The sequence below is a fragment of the Elgaria multicarinata genome, chromosome 1 (genome assembly GCF_023053635.1).
Source record: "Elgaria multicarinata webbii isolate HBS135686 ecotype San Diego chromosome 1, rElgMul1.1.pri, whole genome shotgun sequence".
Classification (NCBI taxonomy): Eukaryota; Metazoa; Chordata; class Lepidosauria; order Squamata; family Anguidae; genus Elgaria; species Elgaria multicarinata.
In genome coordinates this window covers 135,856,309-135,877,309 of record NC_086171.1, presented here as the reverse complement: position 1 = coordinate 135,877,309, position 21,001 = coordinate 135,856,309, and the positions used below count along the sequence as shown (strand labels likewise).

At 40.2% G+C, this 21,001-nt stretch overlaps 1 protein-coding gene across 1 annotated transcript; it reads left to right on the top strand.

Annotated features, from left to right (window-relative positions):
• Nucleotides 1-1,745: 1,745 nt before the first annotated feature.
• Nucleotides 1,746-19,269, top strand: LHX8 (LIM homeobox 8). The gene is made up of 8 exons (XM_063118011.1): nt 1,746-1,847; nt 2,629-2,793; nt 6,737-6,858; nt 9,233-9,453; nt 10,754-10,857; nt 15,679-15,774; nt 16,291-16,474; nt 19,106-19,269. The coding sequence occupies exons 1-8, from the start codon at nt 1,758-1,760 to the stop codon at nt 19,180-19,182; spliced, it is 1,059 nt and encodes a 352-aa protein (XP_062974081.1). The 5' UTR covers nt 1,746-1,757; the 3' UTR covers nt 19,183-19,269.
• The last annotated feature ends 1,732 nt before the right edge of the window (nt 19,270-21,001 follow it).

Below are 21,001 nucleotides of genomic sequence, written 5' to 3'. Positions count from 1 at the left end.
GCTGAGTAAGGAATGTCTCCAAAGAGGAAAAAAAAAAAGATGAAAAGAATATTTAGGGCGTGCGTGGAAAACTGGCGGTGCTACAATTCTTACTCTGGAGTAGTCCCTTCACTTTAAGCCATCAACTGGCTTGAGGATTATTATTTTTTCTGGTTTTGCTTCGAACTACTTAAGGCAATACGTATTAGCCGTTTCAGCTGCACTGGCTTTTAAGTGGCGATCAACAAGCCAGGGTCAGAATCCTCAAAACTAGCTCTGTTGGCTTCGATGGGACTATTCCGGGGTAAGTGATTGTTACAGCCTTGAAGCAAACGAACAAACAAAACCTCGAGGGCTATTAATCCGACTTTATGAAATAAATATTAAGTACTGCAGCTCTTTTATTCTTTAGATTGTGTTAGGAAACGGAAATTTTCTCTGTGCCTTTTTTGAGAGAGAGAAAGTTAAGGGGATCAAGCCAGTTCCATTAACTGAGGCTAGTAGGACTAGATAGAATCAACTGACTTTCGGAACAGAAAAGCTCTTTAAGTGATTTCGGGATCGTGTCCCTCTTCCAGCCCTTCCATCTTTGTATCCATTCATCTTTGGATATTATTAGTTCAGTTGAATTTTCGCTTCTGAATAGACTTGAGAAAGTCGGTTGCTAACAGTCCAGTCAAGCTAAAGGATTTCAGTGGGGTTGACTCGGAGTAAGTGGGTTGGCTGCAGCGGTAATGAAATTTACCACTCCGAGGGCAGAATCCTGGAAAGCAGTTCTGCTGCTTCGATGAGATGACTTTGGGGACATCCAAAGTCATATTCTGGATCCAATCGCTACAGCGACCTCTTCCAAGTTCCATGCTAGCAATCACTAAATGTTATTGTACTCCTCGGAGGCCACCTGTGCCTGCAGCCTTGAAAATTCTTTCTCTCTCTCTCGCTTTAACTGCCCTGGTTTGGGTTTAAGAGGTAATTAACACATATTTAGTGATCTTGAGGCAGCTGCTCTGTAGCTCAACTGTTTAGCTAAGGCTGCCTTCGGACATGAGATTGATCTAAGGTAACTCTCCGGCTGTTTTGTTCTGCATTCAGCTAGCTGTTGGAGAAAAGAGTGCGCTAAAAGAGTTGGAACGAGCGCATTTGCCCCACAACCTCTTCGCCATGTCAAGCACCCTTAAACCCTTCTCCCTTCAATTGACCCAACGGGCGATGGTTTGTTTTTAATGACTCCCAATTAAATTCAGCTGGCTGGCTTCAATTGTTCCTTCCCCCATTTTGCATGTGATGTTCTCACCCCCACCCCTCTATACTTTTTTCTTTTCTTTTTTTTAAAATAATAATAATAATAATAATAATAACCCTCGCTTATTTAAAACAGTTCCTCGGCCTGTTGACTTCGGCTCGAGAGTTTAAGTGGCAATTTACACCTCAGAGGCCCCGAACTGGAAGTGGTCGGCCAGCTCTAATTGCGGCGAGTAGCTCGAGCGCCGCGCAAGCTGAGGCATTTTCATTCAAATCGCGCCCGGCACGAGCGCCGGGCGGGCTTTGGGGGCTGCTTGCCGCAATTAACGCTCAAGGGCCCCATTCAAGCGCTTTGTTTCGGGGCCGGCTTCGCCCCCCTAATTGCCCTCGTTCAGCTTTTGGCTGGAGAAGAGGAGAAGGTCGGGCAAGCCCTCTCCCTCCCTCCCTCCCCAGCTCAGGGGAAGCCCCAGCCTCAGTTTCTCCAAGGCCTTCGGTGCGCTCAGCGGTCTGGTCTCTCTTCGCAGTGCCCAAGGCTCATGGCTGAGGAGTGTGGGCGAGTCGCGGCCGCCGCCGCCGCAGCTGTAGTGGCGGGAAGGAGGCGGAAAAGCGCCGGAGAGACGGGGCTGGTGAGTATGAGGGACCCAGTTACGTCCTGGGCATGGCGGGGATGTCTAGAGGAGGGTGTATCGAAAGACGGCTTCTACAGGTAAACCAGGGCCGTGAACGCAGGAGGGGGCGGCTCGGGTTTATGGGGCGGTGAGGCGACAGGGGAGGGACGGGCGCGACGGGCATTAGCGTGGCAGACTGACTGGCTCAACTGGAATCCACCTCGGGGAAGGGGGCAGCGCGACGGGCTCGCCTGTTGGAATTCCCGCCACCCAGCCCCGTCAGGAAGCTCATTGGGTGGCCTCGAGGCTCCCTCCCTTCTCCCCATGGGGTTTTTGAGAGGCAAACAAGAGACGACCCGTCAGAAGCGCCCAGGACGCCAAAGAAACAACTTTCAGTAGCAGGAAGAACCGGATGGAACCAGTCTCCGTGAATATCCGAAGTACTTTTAAACATGCGACGAGATACATTTTATTTATTTATATTTTATATGTTACCGTGATTAAATAACAGCGGAGGCAGACCCTCGGGAAAGATGGCAACTGAGGTGGTTTGGAGGAGGGCAGAGGTCGTCATGGCAGCCATCCAGCTGGGCGTGTTCTCAGGGCAGCCTCCCCAAGCTCTTGGGAAAGGGAGAGCCTCGAGAAAGGTGCGCGGAGGGATTTCTATGGGGGGGGGGAGAAATCCCCTAATTTGAGGTGGGAATGTGCGCCATTAGAGCGTAAGTAAGCAAATAAATAAATGGAGTAAAGGGCCCTGTTCGCTAACGGTCCTGTGTGTGTGTTCGTGTCGGTGTGGCAGGTGAGCCCGGAGGCGGCTGGAGACGAAGATTCGTGCTCTTCGTCCGCCCCGCTCTCGCCGTCGTCTTCGCCCCGCTCGCTGGCCTCGGGCTCCGGCGGCTGCGCGCCCAGCAAGTGCGTCTGCAACAGTTGCGGCCTGGAGATCATCGACAAATACCTACTCAAGGTGCGTGGCAGGCGGAGGCGTTCAGACAAACGCTTTCCGGTCCCAAGGGCGAGAAGCCTTCGGTGGGAAGCGCTGGCCTTCGGAAGGGACTCCGCGCGGAGGGCGCTCCAAGCCGAACATGCTCCGAACTGGTGGAGGAACTTGGCTTGGATTTCAAATAACAGGGCAAATCCATACTCCTAGACCCCCTTCCACTAGTCCTTCCACCAGCAGGAGACCAAGAAGATCACCTCCCCGTGTGGCAGAATGGGTACTGTGTTTTCAGACAGAGAAGGTCCTAAAACAAGATAAGAATACCTAGTAAAGCGTGCCATTTCTAAAAGATCCCTGAGTAAAGCAAAAGAAGTAAAAGTGGGGCTAGAGTACTATTTGAAAGTGCTGTGGGTTGGATCCAGGCTATATTAGTTGAACTTGCACACTGATTTCAATGGGAATCAAGTCATGATTGACTGGCCCAGTGAAGTTCAATTAATTTAGTCTTGATCCACCTCCCACCCCCAAAATAACGTAACTTGTTTAAATTGTGTATTGGACTGGGAGATGGATAAAAGTTAAAAAGGCTACTTATACAGGGATGTTGAAGCAGCAGCACCTTAATATGCAAGCAAAAAAAGAAAAAGAAAGGAAGTTTAATCTTCAGCCTTTAAAAAGGCATAACAATGCTATACAGCTAGAGTTATTTGTCTAAATCACATATTTGCTACAAAACAGACCCACTATCTTGACAGATTCTTTAACTCAGAATTATGTGTTGGTGGTTTTGTCTAGTTTTAAATCCTGCAATGTTCAAGTGAAGTTCTCTGTGTAGTTTATGAATGCCATGTGTGTGTTGTGTCACGAGTTAGTAGCTACTAACATACACTGAAACCTGGTTTTGTGGTGAAAAGCCCAGTAATTTGGATTTCACAGTTATCAGACTTTTGAGTTTGACAATAGTTTCCTTTGGGCCATGAAAAAACTAGGAAAATAATTTAAAAACTTTGTGTTAAAATGCCACTTTCCCAGAGATAATTAGTTGTCCTTTTTTAAAAAAAATCCTTGGTGTGAATGATCTGAAGTGGCAAGTTAGATGTCAACAAATCTGGGGACTTATAATTACTTGCATGTTTTTTATTTTTATTTTTCTTGGCCCATGAAGTTGAACAGATAATTTTAGTTACTCTTTTATTCCCTGCCAAACATCCTAAAATGGTTGTAAGTTCAATATGAAAGTGTGTTCAGTATAAATGTCTTCTCTTATAAGCTTGCTACAGAAACCAAAGTAACTTCTTTGTAACTACACAATTTTGCAAATTGAACAAACTATTTGAAATCCCCATTAATCATAGCCACCACTTCTGGAAAAAGCTAAGCTAGATACACACACACACACACACACACTTACTTATTTACTTGCTTGCTAAAGATGCCACTTACATTTGGTATTTGCTTGTTTTATGATATATTAATAATGATATATTAAAATAGAAGGGGAAATATACAGTGCCTTGCATATCCCCCCTTTGACTTTTCCACATTTTTTAAAATTAAAATAGGATTTCTTACTGATCTACACAAAGTAGTCCATAATGTTAAATGGCGGGGGGAATCTACACATTTTTCAAAATGATTTAAAAATACAAAATTCAGACACTTGATTGCGTAAGTATTTACCCTCTGTGCTGAGACACCCCTAAATAAGCTCTGGTGAAACCTACAACCTTCAGAAGTCACATAATTAGTTGAATGGAGTCCACCTGTGTGCAATTCAAGTATCACATGATCTCAGTTAAATACACCTGTTTCTGGAAAGTCCCAGAGTTAGTTTTGAGATATGTTGAGAGCATATCTCAAAACAAGTCCAGAATATAATTCTGGAGAAGCATCAATTGCTTGTTATCCCAGACTAAACAGTCCCCGGAGAACCATTAAATCCATTATTACAAAATGGAAAGAATATGGCTCAACTGTGACTCTGCCTAGTGAAGGCTGTCCACCAAAAATCAGTGACCGGGTAAGGAGAACATTAGTCAGAGAAGCAACCAAGAGGCCAATGGTAACTCTGAAGGAGCTGGAGAGAACCACAGCTGAGATGGGAGAAACCATCCATGTGACAACTATCACCTGGATGCTTCAGGAAGTTGGGCTTTATGGAAGAGAGGCAAGAAGAAAACCATTGCTGGGGGGAAATAAAAAAAAAACATATCAAATCCCATTTGGATTTTGCCAAAAGGAATCTGGGAGACACAGCAAACATGTGGGAAAAGGTTCTCTGGTTTACTAAGACCAAAATTTGAACTCCTTGATCTTAGCACAAAATGCTATGGCCAGCAGTGCTCATTGGCTTGACAACACCATCCCTATGATGAAGTATGGTGGTGGCAGAACCATATTGTGGGGATGCTTTTCATTGGCAGGGACTGGGAAGCTGGTCAGGATGGATAGTAAGATGGATGGAGCCAAATACAGGGCAGTTCTATTTCAGTCTGCAAGGAATCTGGGACTGCATCAAAGGTTAACCATCCAGTGGGACAATGATCCTAAACACACAGCCAGGCATACACTGGAATGGTTTAAAAACAAGAACATGAATGTCTTAGAATGGCCCAATCAAAGCCCGCGTTGTGACACAACAAAATATGAAAAAGTTAAAAGGGTGGTGGTGAATACTTATGCAAGGCGCTGTAGATGTAATTGATGATTTCTATATTTGTCTTCATAAAAGTATATTAATGTGCATCTTTGTGCCAGAAATTCCTAGTAGCTAATGTACAGTGAATTTAGGAAGCAGGCATGATATGATTTTTGATAGCTTCTTGCTTCATGTGCATTACTTCAGTCTGAGAATTACAAAATATGAAATATGATTATTTGTCAACTCAAGGATGAATTTACAACATTAAACATTAAGGCTTCACAAGTCTTACTTTCAACTCTAATACAGAACTTGCAGGATTCCGCTAAATATGTAATCAGCAAGTCGTATAGGTGGCTTGTTAGTACAAGCTGGTAAAGAATATTATGTATTAATACTGTTAACTTTATCTAGCCTTATTATGTTGTATATCCTTCTGTACTGCTGCTGTAGCAATAACGGTGAAATTTGAAAGGTTTGTTTTTCTATTTGTACATGGGTGGGGTGCAGGGAGAGAAAGAAATTGATTAGTTATGTGACTGGCTCCAACTAGAAAAGCAATGTGGAATGTTATTTTCCCCTTCCCATTACTGAGGGAAGCTTTAAAGTGCAGTCCTATACATGTCTACTCAGAAGTAAGTCCCATTAATTATCTGTTAAAGCTTGCATAAGCACTTATTCTAAAGGCTAAACTTGCATAAACCTGTGTCCAAGCTCGTTATTAGCTTTTGATTTGGAATGTGTCTAAACCAGCTCATTCTTGTGACCCATCAATGAAAATAGGGCAAAAAAATGGGTGAACTTCCATGCCATTTGTATCCTTGTCATTCTATCCTGACTGGAAATTTATTTGTAATTTTTTCACAGGGAAATAATTATCTCTCAAAAGTACTTATTCCTTGGTATTTGTTCATACACATCATTACCATCTACACCTTGTATAGATGCATCATTGAGGGGAGCAAAGGGAGAAAGCCTTATAATTATAGTGGTCTGTTTTGACACCTTAGACATGTAATTAGTTCCTCTGAGGAGAGAAACTACTTTTAGTCTTCCACAAGAATATTTCTTTTTCTTTTGAACAACGCATCCAGCTTCTGCACAATTCATTCATTTCAATAAGACTTTTACTAGCGAACCTATTAATGAATTCCAACCCACAAACTTGCGTGTAAATTACTGTTAGTATGGCAAATTCAATTTGAGCCCTTTTAACATGTAAATAGTCTTAGAACTCTTAAGTTTTAATGTGAATTTCATTTTTTTTCAGCCTTGTAAAGAATATTAAATCATTGGTACCAATTGTAATTTTCCTTTTTTCCTTCAAAGGTAAATGATTTGTGCTGGCATGTACGCTGTCTCTCTTGCAGTGTATGCAGAACTTCTTTAGGAAGGCACACCAGCTGCTACATCAAAGACAAAGACATTTTCTGCAAACTAGACTATTTCAGGTATACTATACAGCTCCAATATATTTTAGTATTCTGAAATTATAAATATACAGTTGTGACATTTTTCCTGGGGAAAGTGATTCTGTGTTGTGTAACTTCCTTGTAAATGGTAAGCAGATACTGAAATTTGAATGAAGTTTTCAGCTGCTTATTAGAATTTCAACTGTTTGGGTTAGGAAAGGCCTGGTTTTGAATGTGTTTTCACTTTAATTTTCCCTATTGTGCATGGGAGCTTTTAATGCGTGTGGAACTGGAAAGCCAAAATTCTGACTTGTCACAAAATGTGAATTATAAGAACCATTTGCTTTGCCAGTAAATGAAAGAATGGAAACTTTAGTTATATTTGACAGCTGTTGTCAGACCATTCTTGTAGTAGTTGGATGTAGTAGTGCCTCTTGTTGCTGTGCCGCTTTTGATTTCCCCACTCATCTCTCATTCTCCCACTCCTTGATTTGAGGATTATATAACTCAAACGTTTGTATTCTACCATGTGATCACTGGCTGGGTCACGCTCAAAAAATCCAGTCACATTGCTATCATTGGAAGATGATTGGATGCATAACAGCAAGGTCCTATGCATGTCTACTCAGAGGTAAATCCCACTGAGTTCAATGGAACTTACTCCTAATTAATGGAACACAGAATTCCAGTGTAACTCCCCCACTGAAATCAACAGAAGTTAATAAAGTGTTTAACATCTTCACTGGATCATGTTCACTGAGTTCGATAATTATTTTACTGCTATTGGTTTATATGGATGGTTAAACATAACACCAATTTTAAAACTTAATAAAATGCTTTTCAATCTTCCTGTCAACTTGCTGTTTCCATTCAGCCTCACAAACGGCAATTGTTTTCTCCAGCATTGAAGTATTGCTGTTGCGCTGCCAACACAATGAGTATACTATGCCTGCATTCTCTTCCGTGTATCACACCTACCAAGATAGAACATGGAAGTACTTTTCTGCAAGGGCAGGAATGAAAACGTGTGGCTACTCAGAGATTATTGGTTTCTAACTTTCATAAGGTCTAGCCAGCATGAACAATTTTCAGGGCTTCTGGGATCTGTAGTTCAACAACTTTTGGAAGCCACTGGTTCCCACCTCAGTGCTGGAGTACGTCTATTTGAGAGTACATTGAAACAGACCTTTTGTTTTTGAAATTGCTTTTGGTTTTACAGTCATAAATTCATTATTGGCCTTTTATCCTAAATAAAGCCTAATGAGTGTTAACTGTTCAGAATAAATAACTCAGAAACCATTTTAGCAACAATAGCTGGCTTATTAAATAGTTATTAATGAATCCTACAGATCTGAGACTCTGTTGGATGTCTTAAAAATACCCTGAGGTGCTCACTTGCATTGATTTTGGCATTCTTAGGAATTGCTAAATGTTTAGTTTCAGCTCATTTGTTTGCTAACAATTGAGAGAATTTTGTCAAAACATCAGAAGAATATTCTGTGCGTATAATAAAATTTATCCTTGACATTGTCAGTAACTACTCACTTGGATTGTTCAGATGTTGCAGCTGGTGCAGAATTCTGTTGCCTGCCTTTAGCTAGAGCAGTTTATAGCAAGCATATCAAACCAGTTATTGCTGGCTATTACCTTTCTAAGGCCCTAAATGGTGTGAATCACTTGTGTTGCATCTAGACTAAGAGTTGAACTAAATGTTACTTTTTAAACAGATAAGGCAGCTATATATATTCTTACTCAAAAGTGGTGTAGGGGATCCAGTCCAAATCAGGCCTTAGCATGGGTAGAGCTTTTTAATTCTTTCCCCCCTGCTGTGGTCCCAGTTTAGCTTGGGGGCACTGTACCTGCAATTCGCAGGGGGGAGGAACTTCCCATTAATGTGAATGAGGGATTTTTTCCTATGAAAATTGCAAGCATCCTCCCCATTTGGTTTAGCGGTCAAAGACTGAAAGCCCCCATACACTAAGGTCCCAATCTGTATCAGGTCCTCTATGCTAACTTTTGTAAAAGGGAACAAAAAACCAAGCCATTATTACATATGTTAGCAATCTGAATTATGTCAAAAGACAATGCATTGTAACACCATGTATATGACCTAATGGGGCTCCTGGGCTGACTCATCTCAAAGCAACTGGCCTGTACTTACGTGACTACTTTTACGGTTCTTTCAAGAAGCCATGGAAGGCATAAGGGAGTGGCATCTCAAAAGCAAATCCTTCCATTTGCTGAAGAAATTCAATGGAAATTAAGAAATATGAATACCAGCTTTCAATAAGACCAATAGCATTTACTATGAGCTTCAGGTAAACGTAACCCTTAGAAATAACTTCATACAACCTAACAGTAGCAGTTGAACTATAAGTGGCTTCTGACTTGTTCTACCCTCTCTTTTTTGTAGACGGTATGGAACCCGCTGTTCTCGTTGTGGCAGGCACATCCATTCCACTGATTGGGTCCGAAGAGCTAAGGGAAATGTGTATCACTTGGCATGTTTTGCCTGCTTCTCCTGCAAAAGGCAGCTTTCCACAGGGGAAGAGTTCGCTTTGGTCGAAGAGAAAGTCCTTTGTAGGGTACATTATGACTGCATGTTGGATAATCTGAAAAGAGAAGTTGAAAATGGTAACTCTCTGTTTTGTTATTAGGTTCATATTATATCCGCCCCCCAATGTTGAAGCAAATAAATTTTGGTTATATTTTGGAAACCAGTTTTTGTTAACTTGTTCTGCAGTTAATGTACAAATATTTAGTGCATATGCAACCTCCATCTGTAGTTTTCAGTTGTTTCCTGAGGAGAATTTTATCTTTCCTCCTTCTGGTCAGTAATATGGGCATGATAAAATTCTCCTCACCATGCAAGATGGTGTTCACCAATTCCCTGTGTAAGCGTACACATCTTTGTTCGTATGTAACCTCCCAATGGTTGGATTTTAGTGAGTGGAACAAGATGTTATTAAAAGACTCACTTAAAAAAGAAAAGAAAAAAAAGGATGCCATTAGCACTATTGCTTTGGCAACTTAGATTTCTGCAGCTTTTTCAGAGCATACTTACCAAAGTCCATTACAAGTTTGATTAAGAAGGACAATTGAGTTCAACTTGATTCACAAAGTAGTGATAAAACCAATATTTCTCGTTGTCTGAATTCAGCTCTTGATGAGAGCCATGCGTATTGGAGTTAGATTTATATGAATGTAGTATTTAGACTATTTATCTCTACTCAATTGCAAAATAAATGGTTTTTAATCCTCCATATCCTTATCTGATTGCTGAATGCTGTTCACTCACTAAAATGAAGGGCTGTCCTTCCAATTACAGTATTGATCTGGAGCACTGAAAACAGGGATATTGCTAGGCCTGGGACCATGGAGCTCCAGAACTCATTCTATTTTGTGGGCGGGGGGCAGATCAGTTATCATAGTGCTGAGTGTTTATTAGTGCCAAAGGAAGGGCTTTTTCTTAGCTTAATTGCCATGCAGGGGATGATTTCAAAGAGGATTTCAGCTGTGGAGAGAAGGGCTAAGGTGACACACATCTATTTAAGATGAGCTTAATGAGAAATCAGTTGGCTGGCTATGTCTTCTGTGAAATTTAAATCAATGCTATTAATGTGTAATTTGCATATTTAGATATAGATCAGCTGATTTATGCAGCTTAGTGTCCTATGGGCCTGGTCCCCAAATCTTTTAAGTGCCTAGCAATGCCCCTGTATGAAACACAAAATATTGCCCATCTCCTCAAAGACTTGAGGTATGAGTACTCAAACTCCAGATTAATATTACAAGTTCAAAAAAATAAAATAAAGAACTCATTTATGTATTTAAGTAACTTCTGAATACTAGAGTTGATTCTAGTAGAATGTCTGTAACAAATGCTACTGCTGCTAGCAGTACTTGGACTTTGTCTTCTTCTTTTTAATTTCAGGGAATGGTATTAGTGTAGAAGGTGCATTATTAACAGAACAAGATGTTAATCATCCAAAACCAGCAAAAAGAGCTCGGACCAGTTTCACAGCAGATCAGCTGCAGGTAGAGCCCTAGCACAGTAGAATGCTATAATCAAAGACAGCTGTGGGGTGTTGTGGATGGGAGCGGGGGAGCATAACAATTTTATGCTGTGCATAACTTCAAAATTGTGTTAAAGCTACCAGATACGAAGAAACCATTCTCTCCACTGCAGGCTTGTTCTTTTGGTATCAAGACACAGCATGTTTCTGGAATATTTTTGTCAGCTTTAGCTGTTCCATATGAAACAGTTACTGTTCAAGCATTTCTATTTCCCTGAAGGCAGCTGGTAATTCTGTAAAGTGGAAATGTAAATGCTGATCTGTTTTGACTATTTGATGAAATTCATTAAATCAGGCATTTACATCACTGCACATAATTACAATAGGAGACTAAATAGTTTCAGTCCTATGTAATATGATGAGAGACGCCAAGAAGTGCAGAATGAAGCTTTGCAGGAAATGTACAGTTTTCAATGTCAAAAACGTCATCATAGATGCTACAGTAAGTGACGATCAAAATTGTGTTTTTTCAGAGCATTTCCCCCCCCCCCCGAATCTATCATGTTCAAATTTGCTTGAACAAGAGCTCTAGCAATGATGGGAACAACATTGCTTTATGTTCAGAAAGACATCAAAAATATGATGTCCTTGCGTTCCAGGGCCTGATTTACACCTTGTGTCAAATCATTATAATCCCATCTAGGTAATGATTTATCCCTCTTGCAGATTTATACCTCATAGGACACACAATGACGCTTATTACAGTATTTTGGATAATGTAGAATAAAAAGCAGGAAATAACACTATGAAAGTGATATATGGAATGTGTAATGGTCCCCAACAGTGATCAGTGCACTTTAATACCATTATAAAGCAGTAGTGTAAATCTAACCCTGGTTTCCTAATAGACTTTATTGTTGCAAAGTAAATCCAATGCAACATCTATATTAATTTCTGTTCCAAAATCATTCACCCCTGTGTTTGGTTGACAACTTTCCATCTTCTGTTTTATAGACCACTTCCCCAACTGTCTCCAGAAGGGTTAGGCTTCACTGGTCTCTTCACTCCTGAGGAACACATTTAAGTGATCAGTTTGTGTGTTTGTTTGTTTTAAAAAGACACTCGTGGCATTTTTCTGCAAGCACAGCTTCCTGTCCTGCACCATGTGAGCCTAGCTTTATTTTTGGGTGAAGACGTTTTTAAAATAATTTGCTTGCTGCCTGTCCTCTCTTAGTAACTAATCGGGGCTGTCTGCTGTTACAAAAAAGTTTCTATACATGAACTGAATGTGTGTTTAGGGATGTTTGTTGAAGCCATGACTGGTTTTGGATGATCATGTGGGTAAAAGAAATCATAGTGGCTTCTCCCTCCACCCCCGTGCATGCTGTGCACATGACCATGATTTCCATAATTACATGTGATGCAGCATGAGTTGCCGCGTCATCCGAACTCAGCCTGGCACAATGCACAGCAGGGGTGGCTTCTTACCCATGCCATAACCCATGGTTTATAGTAGGGGTTGTGGGGTGTGTAAGAAGCCAACCCCACTGCGTACCATGCTAGGTTTAGGCAACATGGCAACCTGTGCTGCATTGCAGATACTTCCGCAAATTGCAGTTGCATGTGAAGGGAGAAGCCACTATGTGTTCTTTTACCACTGTGATCATCTGAACACCCCTATTAGGTGTATAAAGTGGTATGCCCTAGATGCATTAAATTTCTATCTCTGCACAGTGTGCTTATCAGAAGTTTCATCATTTATGTTGTGGTCTTATCTGCTTTACTCAGGTGTGTTTTCCTCCCTTATATGACATCACAAATTGGAATTGGAAAAAATGTATGCTTTGCAAACATGGGTTTGTTGCAGGATAATGTGTGAACAAGTCCTAATTTTAAGCATGCTTGAGCATGTTTAAGTGTGACTGGTCCTATTTTTAAGCATGTTTACTTGGGAGTAGGCACCATTAAATTTAGTGGAAGTTCATTCCAAGTAAATAGCTAGGGTATAGGATGTTAGGCCTGGAGGCCAAATCCAGCCCTCCTGGGCTCCCAATCTAGTACTCTGGGATTCCCAGATGGCCACACGCCCTTTCTTCCAGCTACTGATCATTGGTGGTTTTCTGGCTTTTGTGCAGTTTTTCCCCGTTCTAAAAGGTTGAAATGCCTCTCCTAAGGCTTAGTTACTGGCAGTGAGAGCTTTAAGCTGCAATATGGTAGGTGTTCTTTCTGTTTTCCGTGTGTGTGTGTGTGTGTGTGTGTGTGTGTGTGTGTGTACGTGCTTTTGGTCCTACTCCCTTACCTTCATCCTGCCTTCCACTGGAATATGGCCCCTGACACCTCCTTTGAAACTGAATTCTGTTCTCAAGCTGAAAGATGTTCCCTACTTCTGATATGTAGGATTAGGCTGCACAGGAATCAGAGAAGCCCCCAATGTTTAGAGCAGATTTTGAGAGTATGCAGGGTATTACCCACTCTCTTGTTTCCAGTGACAGCAACAGTTAATTCAGAAGGAAAAGCTTAATTAGGTTTCACACAAAATCTTTGAGATAAAACAGCATAATAAAACAACTTTGAGTATAATCAAAACAATAAACTAACAATAATGAAAAAGCAGAAACAGAAGCAAAAGAGCAATGGGGGTGTAATTAACTAAAAAAATACCCATCAAAATAATAGTTCACGGTGCCTGCTAAAAGTATATCTTTATATCTAATATCCTCCATGTTGTTATGATCAGATGAAATTGCCTAAAACTTTATTTATGATGTCTGTGGCATTGTGTCAAAGAGTTGGTAATTTATTCTATCCACCCAAGGAACTAAATTAATTGGGCTATGTGTAATGCTGCCCATTTTTTCCTTAGTCACTTGCATACTTTTACAGGTCTTTCAAAATGATGAGTGATTAAACTTTAAATGTACAGCTGCTATTGGAGTGGATTGGTCAGTTTAGTACAGAAGCATTTGTAAAGGCATATCTAAGCAACCTATGTTTGGAATTAATCAATACCTGCTTGTTTATCATTTAAGCCAAGCAACAAGAAGAACGTCTCTGCATCTAACCATGCAGCTGCACTATTTTTAAATGAAAGAATAAAATAGCTTTTTAAAAAACAAAGTTAAGTCTACAATGAAGTGGCTGATACTTCCTGCAGAAGAGATTAAATTAGTCCCCATATTTCTTAATTTCAACTTAATAAAACAAATAGTATCAAAAAATGAAAATTGGGGGAAGGCTATCTGTTGTTTTAACAGTCCTTAACATACTATAGAACACTCTCTCATCAGGTTGAAGCCAGACTAAGTTTGTCACACTTAGGTGTCACTGAAATCCAGGAGGTTTGTTAGTCATTACTAACTTTTCATGTTTATTTCCATGGACTGAAGTGTGACTAACTTAAACTTCAATTATATACATGTGTGCACAGAAGTAAACCCGGTTGTGTTCAATGGGGCTTATTCTCCAGTATATGTAACTAGAATCATACTAAAGCCACGGTCCTAATCTCTTGTCTTTAATGTATTAGGCCATTTGGATTTATTTCGCCTCTAGCTCTGATCCAGCAACTAATGGTTCAATTTACTTCTCTACCCAGCTATATGTATAGCTCAATGGGTTAGTATTCTCTGATGTATGACTCAGCAAATCTTTAATCTAAAATCTTTAATCCTAAAAACTGGAAACGTTTAAAAAAATTCTGTGCTGTCCCCAAAATGGCCATAAGGGGTTTCCTCAAAAAATGTGAAATAATGGATCTTAATATGGTATAATCTTCATTTTAAAAAGACTTATGACTAGTTTATGCTTGTCAGAATTATCGATGAGCCATTAAAGATCAAATTAACAGTAATGCATACTAGACAATTCAGAAGCTAATTCAAGTTGAAAATGAAGGAAGTAGGAAATAGCAACAGCTACCTTTTGTGAAAATCCTTTTATAGCAGGATTCACACATCACCTTTTTAGCATAGTAACCTGACTAGTAAGTAATTTTCAACCATGTCACATGATGAATATGTTGTATGGATGTGCCTTGGCATAACAACAGCTAGTATAGCCTTTTAATTTTTAATGGTTCCTTCCACTTCTGATTTCATTTTACCATTCATGTGTGCATAAATATTGCAAAGGAGGCTTCTATTGTCATATGAGTTCACTGGCGAGGCAAAGAGTACTTCTTCTTGTCACGTGAAGAGACTTTCATATAATACATTTAACATGCAAAAGGATGTGGTCAAATTGCCTCATGATAACTTAACCTTAAGTCAACTCTTGAGAAATGAGCAGAAATGTATCTAGCAGTTTGGCTAATCTGGTCAATAGGTAGGCTTAAAGCTCCATCACATTGGGGGTTAACACGCTCCCTATCTTCATTTCTCAGCCGGTGTTTTCGTTCCTCAGTTACTTCCTCTTTTCAAAAGAGGAAGTACACAATGAGCGTGAGGTCCATTGAGTCTGCTGTTCTAATGGCGCTGCTTCTCCTGCACACAGCAGGACAGAGCAGCAATTCCGAGTTTTAAAAAGCATCGGACTTAATGAGGGTTTTTGTTGTTGTTGCACAAGGAAGGTCAGAAGGGGCGGAAGGCACGTGGGAGGCAGACAATGTCATGTGAGGGACCTGAGCAAACTCCGTGAGTGCCCAGTAACAAGTGTACAATAAAACGCTTGTCGGATGGAGCTCTTAGCCTGCCTCGTTGTGGTTAGAAGCTTTTTATGTGAAAAACACACTCTTTGAAACTGCTACTGGAGGTTGGAGCTTGACTGCATCTTGATATTCATGCAGTCCTTGCTAATACGTCAAAATACAATTTAAAAATAAAAAAATACTTCTTGCATTTTCCAGGTAATGCAAGCACAGTTTGCTCAGGACAACAATCCAGATGCACAAACACTCCAAAAACTGGCAGAAAGAACAGGCTTGAGCAGGCGTGTGATACAGGTAACTGTACTGCAGTTACTTCACAAGTACTGTGAGCAAAGCTCCTCAGTTACATAAATCTCCTAAGATCAGTTTTCATATTTATCAGTATTCTTTAGCTAGAACCAGATCTTGTGTAATATTTTGCAGCATTCCTTTTTCCCCATGAGGAAAATGCACAACTAATGTCTTCCATCAAATACTTTTACTTTGCTGGAGGGACATGATTTAGGATCGCCTTGTATGTACCAACAGCATTGCAAATCATAATGATCCATGGTGAACACTGACACCAAAACTCCACATAGAGCTCCCCTTGTAGTTGGTTGTAATAACATCAATGTGTGTATGTATATATATCTATATCTATATCTTGGGTCTCTCTGGTTAGTGAAAGCACACAAAAAAGTTACACACATTAATATGGAAAGTCCCACATTGAAACTACTATTGGCTTTCATTATTTTGTTTTTCTAACACATTTTAATACCTGATCATGAAGGCAATCGGTGTGTTTTGTGTCTTTCAACTTTCTAGGTGTGGTTTCAAAACTGCAGAGCTCGCCACAAGAAACACGTTAGCCCCAATCACTCATCTACTACTCCTGTGACAACAGTCCAGCCTCCCAGGCTTTCTCCACCAATGTTAGAAGAAATGGCATATTCAGCATATGTACCCCAGGATGGGACAATGTTAACTGCTCTACATAGTTACATGGATGGTAGGTACAGTAGCTTGCTATAACTGTTTTACGGACTTGAGAAGAAAATGTGAAATGCATTCTTTAGCTCAGGGTTGGGCACCATGCAACCCATGGGCAGCCAACAACACATTTATTTTGTGTCCAATATTATATTCTTGAGAAATCCTAGCTTTTCAGGGGGTTGTTTTGTTTTGTAAGAGCTCTATTGTAGAGCAATGTTTGAAACTGACAGCAATATCTGCTCATGGCTCAGAAAGCAAAGCAAAAACTCTACATATAATTGTCTGCAAAATAATGCTTTAAAATCTATTTTATTTTCTTACTGGCTCGTGGGCGGGGGAGCATGCCACCAATGGAGGCTAGTTTGGGATGGCAGCTACGCCAGCATGCTTCTTCCCATTTGGTTCCACCGTTTCTTCACTGTCAGAGAGTTATGGGAAAGGGGCACTTAATGCAAGAACTATCTCCCCCATTGGAAATCTTAATTCTAAGAATATACTAGAACAAATTGCCACATATCAGCTTGTATTCCCTATCATGAAAATTATATTAATCATATTTTCCACTTGGCTCTGAGTACAGAATTGTATGTTCCTGCCCTATTAGCCAAATACACAAGGGTTCCTATAAGAACATTTTACATGACCAGTGAACTTTCATGCATATATACTTATCTGGCACCTTCAACTTTTGGATCTGGTGGGTGTTTTTGAAATTTTGAGAAAGTGTCATGGGCACCATCAAAAAATGGCTGGTTTACATCCCAAAATCATCCCATGCCCCACTTTCTCCACCCACCCAGTTGTTCATTTCTTTTTCTCTTTTGGGATTACTCCCTCACACTGAACTCTCCCCCCATCAGAGTGCCATGCAGGCCTAAGTAGCTCCTCTTGTTGTTCTTTGTAGCCCTCCAAAATCCACTCTCAATCTTCCTACATCATCTTTCATGGTTTTGGGTCCATTGGGTCACCCATAGCCCTCCCCAGGTTGCCCTGATGCCATCCCCAAACCTCCCCCCTTATCAGGTAGTAGAATGGGATCTGTCCCTTCCTTCCTTGCCCCCGCCCCATGGACCCAGGATCACTTCAAAGTCTGGCCTCCACTCACCCACCCACCACCTGACATCCTAAAAGTGTCTCTGCCCTCCATGCACCCAGAGGCATTCTGAAAAATAGCAATGGCAGACAGCTGCAAACCAGTGCTTCACAGTGCTCCCCAGCCACCCATTCAAAAAACAACATGTAAACTCCCCCACAAGTATAAGCTTTGTGAGCACTGGAAGGTGTGTCCACTGGCACAGTAGGAATTGCGGGTACCAAGATGCCTACCCCCAGTTTATGTTATAGCATAATTGATAATGAAGCTGCTGTCTTCACGACCATTCGGAGATATTTTGAATGATAATAGTACTTTATCTCTTTCACTTAGTGATCACAGGGAAAAGAACCCACTATGGCCTCTTCCCTTCCCCCATCACCATTTATGCTGCACACATGTCAGTTGTTGACATAATTACCTGTGCTGCATGTCTTCGTTTGGCATGTCATTAGAATCTGATGGCTGGATGGCTTCCTGTCGACCCTTCAACCCCTACTAAAAGTCATGATTGTAGGGTGGGTATAAAGCCACCCCTCCCACAACCGCATGCCAGGTTTGGACAACATGCCAACCTGTGCTGCAACATGGGTAATTATGCAAACAGGTGCACACACGTAGGGGTGGGGGCAAAGCCACAATGGCTTCTTTACCCCCATGACCATCTGAACCCTAACTTTCTTGTGCACACATGTACATTTTGGCTATTGATACTACTTAAATTAGTGTAAAAGCACATCTTAATTTTTTGTGAGCTCTGGTCCCTAGAGATGAAAATAAGTGGTAGCTTTGCATAATTCATGGCCTCAAGTTACATATTGAGCCATAGCTTTGCATTTGCCTATAGCTAGAACTCGAATTGTGGCACAGGGCCTCTGTGTAATGAGAGATGAAGCTTTCCTCTCCAAGATACCCTTTCATGTCTCGATGCATGAATTATAATATTTATACACACTTCCACTTTTTAAAAACTTTTTTCTTGCTTTCATATTCTTACTAGGATTTTTTTAAGAAGCAAAAAGGAATGCAGTAATCAAAAATCTTTAAATTATTATTTATACAACACTTAAAACACACACATCCCACAATCTTAGAGATTTACGTAGTTAAAATTGGTTAATTCCAAGATATGATACCTATTCTGGATCAAAAGAAAGGAGATCTAATTCTACTGAAAGTAGCAACTTCTTAAGGCTTGAATATCTTTCATCTTTCAAAACAGGTTTATTTAAAGGGCTTCATTTTATGATGAACATCTCTTCTTAGTTGTAGATTATAGTCAATGGGAGCTTAACCATATCTGTAATAAGATACTTTCACCATACATTCCAGAGTTGTATGTATAAACGGTTCATATGGGAACAGCAGGCATTGGGCAGAGCATGTAAAGATCAGAACAGCCATGTCATTCTAGCAATGGATTCTTGCACCAGCTGGTGAAATGGGTGCTGCTTCCTGGTATCCCAGCCATATCAATGCAGTTGGATTTTTATTCACAACTAATATTTTTCTACTTCCAGTCAGGCTGACCAGCAAATCTTTCTATTTTTGTAGCTCATTCACCTTCTGCTCTTGGACTCCAGCCTTTGCTACCCCATTCAATGACACAACTGCCAATAAGTCACAGCTAACTCATTTATTTCAGGGACATGAGACTAAGGAGGTACCCTTTGAGTCGGCTATTGTACTCTGTCATTGAATATCAGATTAATCTTAAATAGCATCCAAAGCATTTTGAAGACAATTTTGTTGCCCAGGTATGTAAGTATAGTTGGCCTGCAAGACACTTTTATGGCTTTCTCCATAAATATGTTTACAAGAAACACATTTTTTTTTGTATTTTGTATTGTCTGGAAGTAGTCCATTCTAGCTATGTGTTTGTTAATTTATTTATCATCAAAAGAGCACTTTGCCTAAAAGACAGGACTGACAATTGTGCAAAATGTTTACAATTCTTTGTGAAATTGTAGTTCATCATTAGTTTGTATCTGTAAGTTATTGTTATTAAAGTATTACTTGTATTTGAGTTACATGCAGCCTATATTTTGAAACTTATGTCCAGTAGCTGGCAAAATTTCAGTTGCCAGTGTTCTCCAAATGTCCTAAATAAAACATTCTGTTGTAGCATGCCAAGCAAACACGTTATTGTGTTAATGGTATAATTGTGAGTCTTTCTAAAAGACAGCTTGACTTTACTAGTTGAGCTTGTAAGGAAAAACAGCACTCTAAGCATATAAATGTTAAATGATTTGGCAGCCTCTTCTGAGACACCTGATGTGAAATGATTTAACTATAAATGGTATTGAAACATTAAGGATGCATATTGCAAAAGCAAACTGTTGGGACCGCTTAAAAAATCTTTCTTCATACTGACTTGGCTTTTTTCCAGTATATATTTCATGCACTATGGTTTCTGGGGTTATCTTTGTATTTAATAGATCAAGGCAATCTTTAACCACCTCAAAAGCTGTTTAAAAACTATCTTGAGCACATAGGCTTGAACAGATAAATATCCTTCTTCACTTGAGAACAGCTTCATGTCTAATATATACATGTGTTCACACCCAAATCTATCCTGGCTGTAAAGGATAACAAGGGGCATTGCAAATTTATTATTAATATTATCATTTTACTATTTTAAACAAAGAACCCCTGATCAAGATAAGGGTTGGTGCATCAGGAATGAAAGAGACTTAACATGAAGCTTGTTTTATATAGTGTGACTGATACTTGTAATTTCTAGCTATTCTTGTCTTAGTGCTGTGTGTCGTTGCTTTGGATGAAGTACAGATAATTGGTTTTTTTTAAACCTAAAGATGGTATGTGGAACTGTCATTGCTTGTGATACACAGAGCCAGGTTTACCAATAGGCAGAATAGATAGCTGCCTAGGATCTCGCATTTTCAGGAGTCTCAAAATCACTGAAGAACCCCCCTCCCTCTTCTAAGATGTGCCTGCTCCAACATATCCATGCTTCATCTAAAAACAAAGTATGCTTGCAACAGGATGATTGTTTTTACCCATATGCAAATTAAATTAATTGTTTGAACTCATATGATTGATGAAGACTTCTTTTAATTACAAGTACTAAATTTCATTATTGCTGAAAATAATTTGGAGAAGAGCCTTTTCACTCTAATTCTCCGCTTTTCAAGTCGACAAATGAATGTATACATGGTGCAAGACACTGTGCCCTAATGGGTAGGCTCTGCAAACATACAGTAATTAAATATGTGCTGTAAAGTGCTTCATCCAATCTGATGGTGTACAGTTTCTGTTGTGTCCAGCCATGATCTATTTTTGAATTCTTTTATGCTCTATCTGGAAAGATGGAGGAAAATTGATTGTGCTTGTCATGCTGGATCAGGTTAGGACTAAGGGAAAAATTGCTTCTACAGGAAATGTCTATACATAATCTGAGAACAATGTAACCTGGAACATTTCCAAAGT

What these genes read in the sequence shown, in the direction of transcription:
- LHX8 (XM_063118011.1), top strand. Translation starts at nt 1,758, where the DNA reads ATGGCTGAGGAGTGTGGGCGAGTCGCGGCCGCCGCCGCCGCAGCTGTA. An exon ending in TGCAAACTAGACTATTTCAG is followed by an intron (nt 6,859 to 9,232) that starts GTATACTATACA and finishes TCTTTTTTGTAG; the next exon opens with ACGGTATGGAACCCGCTGTT. An exon ending in TCACAGCAGATCAGCTGCAG is followed by an intron (nt 10,858 to 15,678) that starts GTAGAGCCCTAG and finishes TGCATTTTCCAG; the next exon opens with GTAATGCAAGCACAGTTTGC.